Source organism: Diorhabda carinulata, chromosome 4 (assembly GCF_026250575.1).
Source record: "Diorhabda carinulata isolate Delta chromosome 4, icDioCari1.1, whole genome shotgun sequence".
NCBI classification, from domain to species: Eukaryota; Metazoa; Arthropoda; class Insecta; order Coleoptera; family Chrysomelidae; genus Diorhabda; species Diorhabda carinulata.
The window spans coordinates 11,000,072-11,015,052 of NC_079463.1; the positions used below are offsets into that span (position 1 = coordinate 11,000,072).

The 14,981-nt window shown below is 32.7% G+C and overlaps 1 protein-coding gene across 2 annotated transcripts in view; it reads right to left on the reverse strand.

Moving 5' to 3' along the window:
• The window catches only part of LOC130892478 (zinc finger homeobox protein 4), a 169,551-nt gene that overhangs the window by 80,006 nt on the left and 74,564 nt on the right, over nt 1–14,981 (reverse strand). For both annotated transcript variants that reach the window (XM_057797917.1, XM_057797918.1), the window contains exon 5: nt 8,308–11,449. In XM_057797917.1, coding sequence (XP_057653900.1) covers nt 8,308–11,449 — 3,142 coding nt within the window. The remainder of the gene's footprint in view (nt 1–8,307; nt 11,450–14,981) is intronic.

A 14,981-nucleotide genomic window follows, 5' to 3' on the forward strand; every position in this document is an offset into this window, starting at 1 on the left:
CATAGTTGTAAAAACATCTTTGATAATGAAGACTTAAATATCACTAGATAATCCTCCTACAATAAATTGTCTACTACCTATAAAATTATACCGTTTTCTTTAATTTTTCGTATAAATTGCTTATGTTTCCTGGTCCTATTTACCAAAGATTGTGAACTGGGTTTAAGATATGAATGCATGTCGTGAAATCATCTGCAAACCTCTCGTTGAATAATCAATTTCAATTTTGTCATTTTCAGTTGAAGATATTTCATAAAAAAATCGCTGAATGTTATGTCTAACAGTTTTTAACGTCAAAAAAATGGTACCAAAGCCTTGAATCACTGATGAAAGATGCATATCATAATTAGAAAAAGTTATCTACTATATACACTCGTCGATGTATCGATTGCAGATCTGATATTTTTTACGTATATGTATTAAGTGAGGAAAAAACGCGAGGGGACACAACGGCACATGCGACTTTTCAGACGCACGTACATACAGCAATATTAGCAATGGATTTGGTCTTTTGTTCATTTAAATTTATTGCCCATAGGAAATACGAGCCCAGAACCAATCATGCTGATCGATTCAGAGAAGACTATAAATTATATTTCAATAATTAACATAAATCGACAATGGTTGGCAGTTGTCTGAAGCCCGTTTGACTCATACATAATTAAAATTGTGATATAAGCCCGAACGTCCGATTTAAATCCATCTTATTGTGTTCGGAAAACTTGTTTTTATACGATGATGAACTGAATTTATGGTTTTTATATATTTCGTAGTACGAGGGTTGCTACTTAAGTTTTAACAGATGGCAACATTATTAATGAAGAACGTACTCAGAGTTTGTTGCCAAACGAAAGCTATTTGAGTCGTTCACAGATACTTGAAACATTTATCTTGGTCAAAATATGGAATTAACATTAACAATTTCGTGCGATGATTTTCTATGACTTTCGACGTGGATTAAACCAACAGAAGAGTGCCGATCAACTCGCTTCGACTTTTGGTGATGAAGCACCAACTCGAACCACCATATTTCGCTGGTTTTCCGAATGGTACACCAGTTTACCAGAAATTTTCGAAAACGTCAGGGAAATAAATGCAAATTGTCACGCATTAGTTCAAAGAAAAACGTTCTTGAACAGTCAAAACATAGAATTATTGATTCATATTGATCTCAATTGAGATTATTTTGAGAAACAATGAAGCCATTTCTATAAATTTTTGTTTACATTTGTCATTCTCAAAACATAAGTAGCAGCCCTCGTATTAGCTTTCACTACCGGTAGAAAGTTTCGGCCCACGCCATACTGCTACACTTTTCATACTTTTCGGACCAAGAAACCTTTTTGTCACATTCGTTTTGGTTCTCGCAAATTCTGAAGTAAGTTTTTAAATAGGTAAAACCAAGGAAATTTCGTTTGAAACTCGTTCTTTAATCGCAATGCTTCGTGGTCTAGGCAAAAGTAACCATAACATGCCGCCGAATTAAAGATACCTCGATGTACCACCAGGAGCCTTGGAGCGGCGTCGAAAAAAAAATAAACGCATTATATTGATCAGTAAACGTGATTGACGACTCACTGCCCCAGAGAAAGCAGCTCAGATCAATGAACCTAGGGATTTACTTTGAGTACTTCAACGGTAAAAAAGAAATTGAGACAAGCCGATTTTTTTGGAAGAGTGACAGTAAAGAAATCTCTTTCATGACATCAAAATCAAATCAAGAGGTTGCAGCAAGCTAAGAAGATAAAAATTGGTCGCATAAAGAATGGGAGAAAGTTTTATGGAGTGCGCAGGTCAGAAGAAAAACACGATGATGGTTTGAGGATGTTTTGGAGGAAGGGCGACTGAAGACCTGGTAAAAATTGAAAGGATTTTTATGAAAGAAGACTAAACAGAATATTAAAGTATCAGTAGTAGTAGGCTGGTGTCTGAACGGTAGAATAATTACCCTCCAGCATGACAACGTTGCCAATAATTCCTCGAAGCTGTACAAAGAGTATTTGAAAGGATGAATGTCTTGAAAATAATGGTTTGGCCATCACAGTCGCCCGAGCTTAACCTTATTGAGTTGTTATGGGACGAATTGGACAGGGAAGTTGACTGCTACTTATAGATTGTTTTTTTAAAACTTTTTATCAATTTGCATAATTGAAAATAAATGTTTCATATTTATTATTGGTTAATATGTCTGTTCTCATACAGGTTGGACCAACTTCATAACCACCTTCTTCAAGATGAAATTTTTCAGCTATCTTGATATTTTCAGATGATCATTATTTGCACAAAAAATTTAAAAGTTTGTACACGTGTCAGAATCCCCGCAATGATGAAAACTACTTGTTTCACACACGCATTTCGAATTGTTTCTAGAAACCTCAAGTAAATTTTTTAGTTTTATAGTTTTATAGACGGCTTTTGATAATTGTCGTCACACTGAAGACTTACTAACAAGAAGAAAACAATATATTGCAGCAGCATCTATCTATTTGGTTTTCCAAGGTAGTTGTTATTGAGGGTTATATTTCTTCTTGCAACAATCATTATATTATTCTCAAAAATATCAAACTTTCTTTGGAAAATATTTATGAACATTTTTCAAAGCAAAGATTCAACTATAAGAATATTTACGTGAATTTTTCTCTATTTTTTTCAATTATTCTATCAAATAGTTCACTTTTGTTTTAATATACAATCCAAAGATCGTAAATCGAGAAACTTACCGATATATAATCATTAATTTATGTATGGTATAATCAACATTCAAATTTTAGTCATTTACTCTATAAAGATAAGGTTCATATTCTGCTAACAGACTTCTGTTTATGACTTTATTCATAGGCGCAGTTCGAAATGTAAATGAAAAACATAACAGATAAAATATTATAAGAAACTGTATTACTATATATAGAAAATCGTTCAGGAAACTCAATATTGAATGTTTCCTAATTCAATTTAATTTGTCATCTTCCTAAATAATTCTTTATTAAAAACATTATTATAACGTGATGTAGAGCTACAAATAAAGAAAAACTTTCACTTAGTTTTCTACAAACTATTTTCCAATAGTGTTTTCATGATAAAAGGTCACTAGTAATTCATGCATTGAGAAAAAAAAGTGTGATTTTATGTATTCACTGAATCTAAAAAAATAAATCACTCTAAATTAATTAAAAGATATATGAGCCTCAAATTTTGTACGAAAATGAAGCAGCTCAATCTAAGCGACAAATAATCAATTATATGTCATTTCTCAACAATTATAAATTTGTTATTCTCATAAAAGATACAGAAAAAATAAACTATAAAACCCATCATCAAATGTAGAATGTAGTTTACTAAATCTACACGAAGGTCACTGCTTAAATTTTGAGATATCACAACACTGATGTTAATATGTCAAATCTGACATTGCATATAGTTTGACATTTTGATTATTTCTAATGTTTAGTGGGTTTGCTGCGGCGGGAGTCCCACATATTCAACACGCTCCTGGTGGAATCCGTTACTTGGATTCCGTAAATGATAGATTGAAAACTTCTGTAAAATTATTAGGTTACGTTACTTCTAATTACCTCCCAGAATGGTTTGATCGCCTTCTAGGTACTTAATACCTAACAGTGTATCAAATTTGGTATTTATAACTTGAAGACTTGCAAAAAAGTTCTCTGTATAACTGAATTGAGGTAGATGAAAATCGATTGCAACAAAAATTCCATTCTTTGATAGAGTCATGGAAGTATAAAAGGATCTGTATTTTCATGATTAGGATCTACAGTCAACTGATAGGTGATCTATATAACCCAAAATCCTAGTTTCCAAATAGCTCTTATATTTTCTTTGGACTGTTGGGATATTCTAATTATGGTTAGAATGAATGCATGCGACGAGTAATCTATTTACTTAATTCCAGTTATTTACAGATGCTACATTCGTTTTGGTCAAAAAATAACAATCTGTAAGGGTCTTTCAAGACGAGCTAAATCCAATAAAACATCTTCGCCTATTTTATCGGAATAACTGGACATGTCACCCCCGATCCATTAGAGCGATGTAGAGCGGTCAGTTCTGAATGGAATACCAACATTTGTTAACTAGAAGTATTTGAAAACATCAGGGAAACCAATCAAGAAGACGAATCATTCTCCACCAAGACGTTCTTGAACAGCGAAATTGATGGGTCATCCGCCGTACAGTCCTTGTTTGGTACCCATTGATTTCTTCTTATTCTCTCACATTAAAAATAAACTGCGAGGCCAACGTTCTTCTATACCTGAAGAAGTAGTTGATGTGTTCCAATCACAGGTTTTGTGTAGTGTACTGATCGTAATGGAGAATATTTTGAAAAACAATAAATATTTATTTTTATTTATCTATCTTAAAACCTTAGTAGTAACCTTGGTATGAGAGTACAACGAGAATCAATATAGATAATTTGATAGAAAAATTAGTTTTGGTATATCTGAAAGGTTATTCTCGGAAACTAGTAGATCTTGTTACTGATGACGAAAATAATAAGTAGGATCTATCATACAAACTTACACATCTAATTATATATAGATGCTCAACGATGGAAGCTAAGATTCTCTTCTATATCGCCTATAAAAGCTTCCAGTTTCCACGTTTTTTATTTAAGTTGGTCTAAGGATTCAATAGTACAATAGAACTTGTAATTTGGTATTCAAGCTAAACAAAGACGCCCTGAAACGAGTGTAGATTCTGATGAGGAAAAGAAAGAATTTAGAAGAATTCTAGTTACAGAAGGAATCGCAAAATTTTTAATTTGCTCTAAAATCAATTTACAAATATCAAATATCCCAACGTGTTACGTCTATGATTTTCTTGTCGAAAAGATAGCCCTGGGTTGCGCAACTCCTCCACGTTACGAATTCATATGAGAAATACAAAAGGGGGAATGAAAAATTAATTCATATTTCTCATTTCCAGGGGAGAACAATTCGTGTAGTCTAGCAGGAAATTGGTATTTTACGATATAAATAACATGCTATTAGATTAAGTAGGTTGTTTTTATGTGCTACGAATGCAATTGTCCTTCAATAATTATTCAATACCTAATTGTGTTTTCACAAAAAATATTTTTGTTCCCAAAATTAAATCTACTGAATAATCGCATTCTGTTATTAATTATTAAATTAATTAATCTACTTTGAAAGTTATTTAGATGTGAAGTTCCCAAACTAGGCAGTAAAATGTAGAATTTGGAGACTTGAAAGACTATCTAAGATTTTTGGAGTCAGGTCAGTTTTCATCATAATGTATAAAGATAAACTTCCATATTTGATACAAGCAACTGCACCCAATACACAGACAGTCATCTTTCCACAAAAAGAGATTCGAAGTATGAAAACTAGAAATATAAGTTTGGTTTAATACTAAATAATGTACGAAACAAAAATAAGGTAAATAAGATAAAATGTTACAAAAACGAACTTTAGAAATTTTAGTTGTGACATAGAAACCTGATATTCGGTGCCATTATCTATCTTGTTTGAATGAAGAGTTAATTCTAGAATGGTAAAGAAGTAAATAACATTGAAAAATAGTCGATATTTAAAAATTTATATATAAGGAAGTCCAAGAGTTGCATAAGCAATATCTGGTTTTGATATAAAAAATGAATCAAAGAATAAATCTAAAAGAAATTGGTTCCAACAGTAACAGGGTTATATAATAAGGTGTCACAAAAGTAATTTTTATTTTTTAAACATTTGCATTGTTCTAAATAATGTACCAAACCAAAAACAATGAACTTTGAAAAAAGAAACGAACGAAGAATGTAAAATATGTTCCTATCTAGCTTTTGGACAATTAGTACTTCAAAATAGAAGTAGACATGATTTAATGGAAACAACGTAACGATAATTTGTTCAAAAACACCAAGAAACATTGTGTAGTTCGAAAAAAGAATACAGCAAATTTTCAAATGACTATATGAACCTTTACATACAAAAATCTTACTTCTAACACGAAGAAAACAGAAAGTGAAAGAATAAATGATAAGATTTGATATCTGAAGGATCAGAAAATTTTAACAAAAACTTAATGTATTTCAAACATTTCAGTGATGATAATGAACATCTACTCTTCTCGTCTAGATTTGATTCCGTGTGATTTATAGTTGATCTTTAAACTTAAGAAATATTAAGTCGAAGTATCACAAACAGAGATAAGGTAAATTAAAAAAAAATTACATTTATATAACTGGTAATGTTTGTTCTTAAATATTTAGTTGTTTTTTTTGTATCTGCAAACAGTTCAATCCATTTCATATAGCTTGAGATTCGGAAAAATGAAGGTTATTCAAATAATGAATTCCAATAAGTATTTCCTGTTGTACCAAAACATTAAAGAGAATAAATACATTATTTAGACTTAATGGGGGTCTCTACACTACTTTATTTCAATAGATAGTGACCATTATTTGTTTTTGTCATTCGAAAAGTTAAATGATAGACCCAATCATTGACAGGTGATTTTTAGAACTTTAAAATGCACATATTCTATTCAATAACAATGTATAAAAACATGGTTAGGTTATAATTTTTTATCTTTTCTATATTTTACTTTGTATGAACATATTTTGTACATGGTTGCTAAATAGAAATACAAAATGGTATAATTTCTAAATTATTGTACTCATAAGGTAAAAAAAATTGATTCAAAATTATTGCAATCCATCAAGTGAATGTTAACAAAACATATACGAGTTGTGGCTATTAAATAAAGAGATTGGTGGTTTAAAATATTGTTATTGTAATAATATGTATATTTATTTATTAGCACCTTCAATTATACCCCTCTTCTATCAATACATCGCTTCATGAAAATCTTCCATTATCCGAAATAGTGCAGGAAATCGTGATCTGTCTGTCCCTTCAGGCCGCGCACCGCTTTTTCTTTCACAGCCTCAACACACCCAAATTCGGTTCTTTCTAATTCAGATTTGACCTTAGGAAAGAGACAGAAGTCGCACGGAGCAATATACGGCGAATAAGGTGGGTGTTCTAACACTGGGATGTACCACACTCACATTTTGAAATTTTTATGTAAAATTTGCCGCACACATTCTTTGTCAATTCCTATAGATTCAACGATGTCACGAGTACTTAGCCGACGGTCATATCGAACAAAATTAACGACTTTTTCGATATTTTTACTCGTCACAAGGACGACCCGAACGTGAATCATCTTTAACATCTTCTCGGCCATTTTAAAAACACTTAAATCACTCAAAAACACGTGGACACGACAATCATTCATTGTGGTACACTTGTTACCATAAATTATAAGTTTAAGTCGCAATTTTTCCAAGTTTCATGTGAAATTTCACATGCGTTGCTTTATTTCTATAGCAAAACAAAAAATAGCCCATGAAGGTCACGGCTAGACAGGTTTATCTACAGACACAATAGACATCGCATACTTTTTGTGTAGCAACGCTAGTCTCGTTACTTATTATGCTTCTCAATGCTAAGCTTTACTCGATCAATTATAAATATGACGAGTCAAAATGCGACATTATGCGAAAATTATTCTGCGTTCAGTTTGTAATACTGGAAGCTTTTGATTCGCTATTGGAAAATTTTGTTTTTGCATTAAAATACGTGGAATTGAGTCCCAACGTTAAAATAGATTCAGTCGTTCAAGAGCTATAGCTATTTGTTTATAACAAATTTTTTAATTGATTTTATTAATAGATACGATATAAGCAAACCCCTTTTGCTCCTTGCCACGCTTCGGAGATGGTTATTTTGTAGATTTCAGAGAACTATCACTTGCACTTACACCCCCTGGCAACTATCTAATAGTTTCCAAGCTACAGTACTTCGCATTCTTATCTAAACTACGTCTAAAATAGCGGAAGAGGTAAATATCACGTCTTATATATGTTATAGGATGTTAGGTCTATTCTTGAATATAGGACCAAATGTACTTTAAAAATTTCTAGTACTTTTGGTACTCATGATTCATACAATTTTTTCATGGTGAAATCAGAATCATCACTAGATCGAGAGGCCCTCACTTGTAACTTATCAAAGGTTAGACAGTATGATAGCAGTTTTGATTGCCTCTCTCTAGAATTCTACTATAGGCAGCTTAATTTCTATCGTGAATCTATACATAATAAGTTAAAAGGATGAAGATCAGAAATGGAGCTGTTGAACTTTGTCTAAGCTCCCCTAGGAATTTGATAGATTTGATTTAATGAACAGCAGATAGAAAAATTACCAAAAAGAATTGTAATAAGATATATCATCAAAACCAAATATAAAGTAAAAAATTACTTACCATTTGCACCGAACATCGCATGATGAACGTACTGGTTCTGCACTCCATAATTTGCATTGTTTCCAAGCTGGTAAAACTGCTGGAATATATTGTCCGCGCCTTCTTCTTGTTCGCTTTTGGCTACATTCCCCATTTGCACCCCCGCCATTTGCAGCAACTGATAGTGGCTGTTGTTGTTGAGATTCTGTTGTGGATTTGTAGTGGAATCTGCGGAAACAGATCCAGAAGCACCGGGTAACGATGGCACTGTGAATTCACTTTCGGAACCAACGTCTTTATTTTGATTTTCTAGATGCACTTTCACGTTGTTTATGTGAGATTTCGTGAAAATGTGATCTTGAATCGAATATTTGTGCGAATATTTGAAATTGCAATATTTGCAGTCGTCGGGAATAGTATTATTTTCACCATCAGGTTGACCTAAAGCTTTTTGTAAAGCTAACTTGCCTTTCTTTTCTTTTGCTCGAGCGTTTTGGAACCAAACTTGAATAACTCGTTTGGGTAGACCAATTTCCTTGCCGAGATTTTCGCATTCTGCCATCGTTGGAGTTTTATAATCATTAAAGAGTATTTTCATTACTTTTATTTGTATTGAAGACATTTGTGTTCTATATCGTTTATTACCAGAATGTGAGCCGCTGCTATTTAAAGCTTTGTGAGTATTGCTTTGAGTACTACTCGCTGGTGATGTTGGATTACTTTCATCGTCATAGTACTCCGTAGTTTCCGACATTGAATCGCTTCGTTCGTCACATAAAGAACGTTCACTGAGGTCAGTTAAAGGACCTGGATCGCATACGTTTCGTTCGTGGTCCATAGATACTTTCATCGGTCGAGATAAGTCAACTGGTTTTGAAAGATCTAGAGGTATTTCACCTTCAGGTTTTTCTGATTTTATTTCGCTTTTATCTCCATTAGAGGATGCAGCGTGAGCTTGCAGTTCGTTTATATAGCGTTTCATACTTTCTTCATAATATTTTTTTATAGAATTTTCCATATCGGGATGTAAGGAAGGAAATAGAGGTGGGATCATGTTGGAATTTTGTGGTTGATTTTTGTTTTCACCTCCACCGGAGCTTAAACTTGGAGCTGATTCAAGACTAGCTTCTTCATCTGGTAATGCGTCAATATTTATTTCACCTCTGGCGCAATGGTCTGCGTGTTTAGTAGTCAAATGTGATTCTAACGCAGATTTAACTTTAAATAGCGCTGGACAAAAAGGACAACGTTTATTTATAACTTGAGCGTGGGCTCTAAACTGCCCTTTTCTTTCTCTAGCTCTAGTGTTTTGAAACCAAACTTGCACAACTCTTTTCTTCAACCCCACTTCTCTTGCTATATTCTCCAACATTTTTCTCGATGGATTACTTTCAACTTGATATTTTTGATAGAGGTAATCTAGCTGTTCGGGTAGGATAGTAGTACGCAGTCTTTTATCTTTCGGTTGATCCGATGTATCACTCTCAGCATCAAATTCGTCAATTTTCCTCTTCTGTCCAGCAACATTGTTCAACATACTAATAAGGGGATGTTGGGAATTGACGTTGTTTTGTTGTTTGCCGAGGTCGCCCAAATTCGCGTTCAGTTGTTGTAGTTGAGCATGTTGCTGGAGAATCCCAAAAGGGGAATCGGGAGGGTATGTAGGAAAAAGATTAGGGTTCATTAAATGAACTAGCTGATGTTCTCTCCATAGCTCGAATCGAGGAAAAACTAAATTACATTTATCGCATTGAAACGTCGTTTCTTTTGATTCTGAAGGCGATGGTGATGTCGGTGGGTAATTTCCCTGACTCGGTGTAGGAGTAGTAGGAGCTGTTGGATGATTAGGACTTTGTGTGAGATTAGATTGAGGTAGTGAAGGTACGTTTGTTTGTGGAGGTAATTGATGTTGTTGAGATTGTTCGACTGTTGTACTTGAATTTGAATCTTCTGAACTTAAGACTGCTGCAATTTGTGCTGCTGCGGCTTGTGCTTGTGCGGAACGTTTAGCGTCTTCTTCTTTAAAACAATGCGTTTTTTGGTGTCGAATTAACTCGTAATATCTTTGGAAAACTAATAAACATTTTTTGCATTGATAATTCAAACCGGGTGTTCTTTGAAATCTATTAGCACCGCTCTCGTCTATCCCCGGAGCTGGTTCGGCTGCGGGTTGATTTTCGTATACTTTCCGAGCTTTTTGTCTTGCGTTTTGAAACCACACGACGATCACTCGTGGACTGAGGTTTAATAGTTTTGAGAGGTATTCTAGATCGTCGTCTTTTGGGTAAGCGTTGTTTTCGAAGAATTCTTGTAAGACTTTTATTTGATAATCTGTGAATCTTGTACGATTGGCCCTTTTACCAGTTGATCCTCCAGATCCCTGACTTCCCGGGTTGCTATAATCTCTGCTTGGACTTAAACATCTGTTGGGAGTTAGAGGTAACATTCCTTGGAGGTTATTAGGATTAGGAAAATTTTGTTGATTTAGCTTAGGTGGTGGTAACATAGGGCTAGTTAGACCATGGTGTGAGGAAATATTCGTCATGTTCATAGTAGGGGTAGTTGTGGTTAAAGTGTCGCCTAATTGGGAAGCAATTATTGATGTTAAGGTGAGGTTATTAGGTGTTGAAGGTTGCGAAACGCTCTGGTTGTCAGAACTGGCGATTGAAGTAGCCGGACTTTGTACCTGTTGTAAACTCACTGGTAAATTGAATATATTAGGTTTTTCTTCTACTGGTTCTTGTTTATCTTCATTAATTTTAGGAAAATCGTCGCTGGGTTCTTCTTTAAGCTCATTTTTTATTTCTTGTTGGATAAGTTTCGGGGATTCTTTGAATTTATTATCTTCCACGCTACTTCCCGAGCTATTTAACGGCATTACTTTCGCTTCCCCGGTTTTTTCGTACTCTTCTAAATTAAGGGTAGTAGATGGAGGATTATTGAAATTATATGGACTATCTTTGTTACGTTGTCTTTCTTTGAATAACGTATTTCGAAACCAATGCTTGATCACTTTTGGAGGTAAACCACTCTGTGAGGCCATTTCGTGAATTTGATCTTCTGACGGAGAATTGTTTATATCGAAATGAGCACGTAGGATTTTTAGTTGATCGTCTGTTATCCTCGTTCTAGCTCGTTTTTGATTAGCGGCTGCGCTGACAACCTGCAGCAATAAGAAATGGATTTATATGTACGGAATCAACAAATTGTATACGTATGTAGCCTTAATAAATTATTACAAATTGGCTATAAATCAATTACGATAATTATCACAATGCAAGGCTACATCTTCCAAACAATTAAAATAATCAACTAAGAAAGAGAAAGAAAGAGAGAGAGATTTAACGCAAGTTATAATGGATTGTATAGACCAGGAGTTGCGGAAAAAAAACTGATTGCTAGCATTTTGACGTGAAATTATATTATTCAATTGATAATTTTACTTAGCCTTCTCAATTTACAGAAAACGTGATAAAAGACACGATATAGAACGAAATAATAGTAAGAAGAAGTAACAGAATCAGAGTAAAGGCCATTTAAATTCTAATACACATAACAGTCATATTTTTGTTTCAAATAAAAAGTGAAGAAAATTGATTTTCACATGAAAACTTTTACTTGAATCTACTTTTCCATAACATTCATAATTATTTATTGTTATATCGAGCATTAGATTTTGACGAAGTTGTAGTTATGCTTACCACTCAGGTATAGTCACTGAACGTTAAATCAGGATTGTAGAGAGGTTGTTCTATTCTCTGATTTTGAATTTTTAACCATATAATTTCGTATAGTTAACACAGAAAACGGATATCAGACGAAAAGTTATTCGTGAAGAGGTATAGAAGAAGAATGCTGTGCGTTGTTTAGTGCACAGATCTTATAAAATGCAGAAGATAAATGAAGAAAAGTAAGATTGATAAAGATGCTCGTAAAAAGAATAGGTTTAAGAGGAAATAGATTTCTCATCTGACATAGGTGAAATTGGAAAGAAAAGAGATCAAGAATGTTGAAATTCTAATTTGCGAAAATTAGTTTAAAAGGTTTTTTTACTCATTCGATTTAATTCATGAATATTCAACAAAACATTGATACTGATAATTTAAAAGTATTATTGTTTTTGATTAAGTTAGTAAGTAACTCCTGGTCTACAATAGATGAATTGTATAATTTTTTTATGTTAACTGATGGTAACCGAAATTATATTAACGATAATTAGTGAAATAGTGAGTGGTAATTAACAGCTGACCAACTAAAGTCGAAAGGCCAAATGTGAAATCTGTTAAAATTAAGTATCTTATATTTTTAGGACATCTATAAATACCACAAACAATAATTATCACTTCGTTTCATTACGTAGAAGATATTTAAAGAAATTGAAGCAACAATAATTGTCAACAGGTATGAAACGAACCATTTGTACCTGCATATTTAGTAGTTTTGGAATTAAAATAATTTTATAACGATGAAATATGAGAAAAAGAATTAAGTGGTAGTGAGATTATAGAAAAACATCAAACACAAAGTTTCTTATAAAGTAAAGGGGTTTCAAAATTCTCGAATTGTTACACTGAGAAAAATTATAAATACGAACGACTGTCTATTCGCGATAAAACCAAAAGTTACTAAACAAATCTTCATTTGGTATTTAGTTCTAAATGGAGTACTTCATAAAAAAGGTTTAGGTATATAATTTGTCAGAATTTAGGGTGAATTGAATAAAATATGACTTCAATTGTTTGAATGTACATTTACTATCTGTAAGTGGGGAGGAGATTTCAACTTTCGACCCGTGTAGTTTATACGATTGTTCTTCAAAACCGATCAAAAAAGGGAATTAAAGCATTATTTCCAACATTTAAATTAAAAAAAAAGTAAAATTAACAACAATTAAAACACGAGTTATGGGATACTGTTTTTTCATGAATCCACGTTGATTTTTTGAAAATTTTTCGACCTTTTAATTATATACACTAGTTCAGCGTTACTTTAGATTATCGTATACAAGAACATCTTCGTTTGATGCATATCTCTCACTTGCAAGTGAAACTTCGTACTTAGAAATCCAGAAATAGTCACTGAGGTCTTAGATATATTGAATCGGATGCTAAACCAATCCAAATGATTTTTGGCCCTGGTGATTAGGGGAAAGCAATCCCAGAACTATTTCAAAAACCTGTAGCTATCAATTTTCTAGTGAATATAACTGTTTTTGCCTTTTTGGAGCAGATCTGTATGACTTTGGCTTAAACAGTATCAGTAAGACCTGGGAATTGTTCATTCGAATACCCTTTTAGTCCAAAGTGAGCGACAATCCTTTCCAACGTGCGGAAAGGATAATTCATCAGCGTTTTTTGATATGCCTATAGTAATTGATGGTTTCTGTACAATCATCTTCCATTAACATATGAATATTACCTTGTAGAAACTAATATTTAATTACAGCAGCTTATAAGTGCTGACATTTACAAGTTGAGATCGGAAACTAGTCAAACAACTCTACAACAAATTCGTCTCGATCCCTATCAGGACGAATTTAAGGTCTCTGCTATTTCACGTGAATGAAAATCATGTTATTATGGTGGTCAGTAACATGAGTGGAAGAAATAATTTAAAGCTGGTTGATTCTTATATGGCAAATTTTCATTTCAATTTAGAGTATAGAAAATTAAACTTATATTGAGCCAAATATAAACTGAAAGGGGTTTTAGAACAATAACCATGTATGAATGAAGTTTTATAAAATGTTGTAAGCCCAAAATTTACTTTTATATATTTATAAACGTATAAAAAGCTTTTCTCAGTGTATTGGATTGATCTAATATCTTTTAAAAACTTTGCACGCCACAAGCAGAAAATCAGAAATAATTTATATAAAATATAATCGATAAATATGAAGATTAAAAGTGATATATCTAATTGTTCATAAATTATTCATACATATGTAAAACAACCAAAATTTTGATTAGTGTTAATTATCAGCAATTGTATTTTAAATAATTTTTTGTCCCACATTCCGAAACTGAAAGGACAAAAAAAACGATAGATATATTTAATTTACACCTACTCACAAATTTAGTACACCCACTAAAAACGTTGAATTAATGATTTTAAATTTATCTACGGAATATTTAAATCGAATTAACATAATATTGTTAATTTACTTAGAACTTTGCTTGTAAAGAATATCGTAAAAATTAAATCTATACAGTACAGTTCAATAAACTGTTTTTCTGCAATTAGATAGTTAGGGCATTCCTTCAAAATGAAGATACCAATCCACATGAATTTTTTGTTAGAAAAAGCCGTCATTCATTGCTTTAAATGCAAATAAAAAGCAATAACTGAAATCGTATCTATCAAAAGACAGATAAAGACTAGGTGAAATTGAAGCTGATTTGTAGAGGATCTAAAAGTTCTACACTACCAAAATAAATTCTTGTAATGAGAAGCAAAGGTAAGTATACTTGAACTTAAAAAGGATATAATTAACCTATAATCTAACTGCTGGTTGTTGCCGTCTTCATTAAAGACTACTATCCTTTGCCTTTCTTAACACTTTATGAGGATAGTCTCAGAAGTACTTGGCCTGAACTAGAGATGGCAGTAGTTGTTTGAAAAATACCACAGAAAGTATACATTCTATACAGCATATGTTTCAAGTTTAAAGACGCCACTCTGTTTAGAATTTGTTT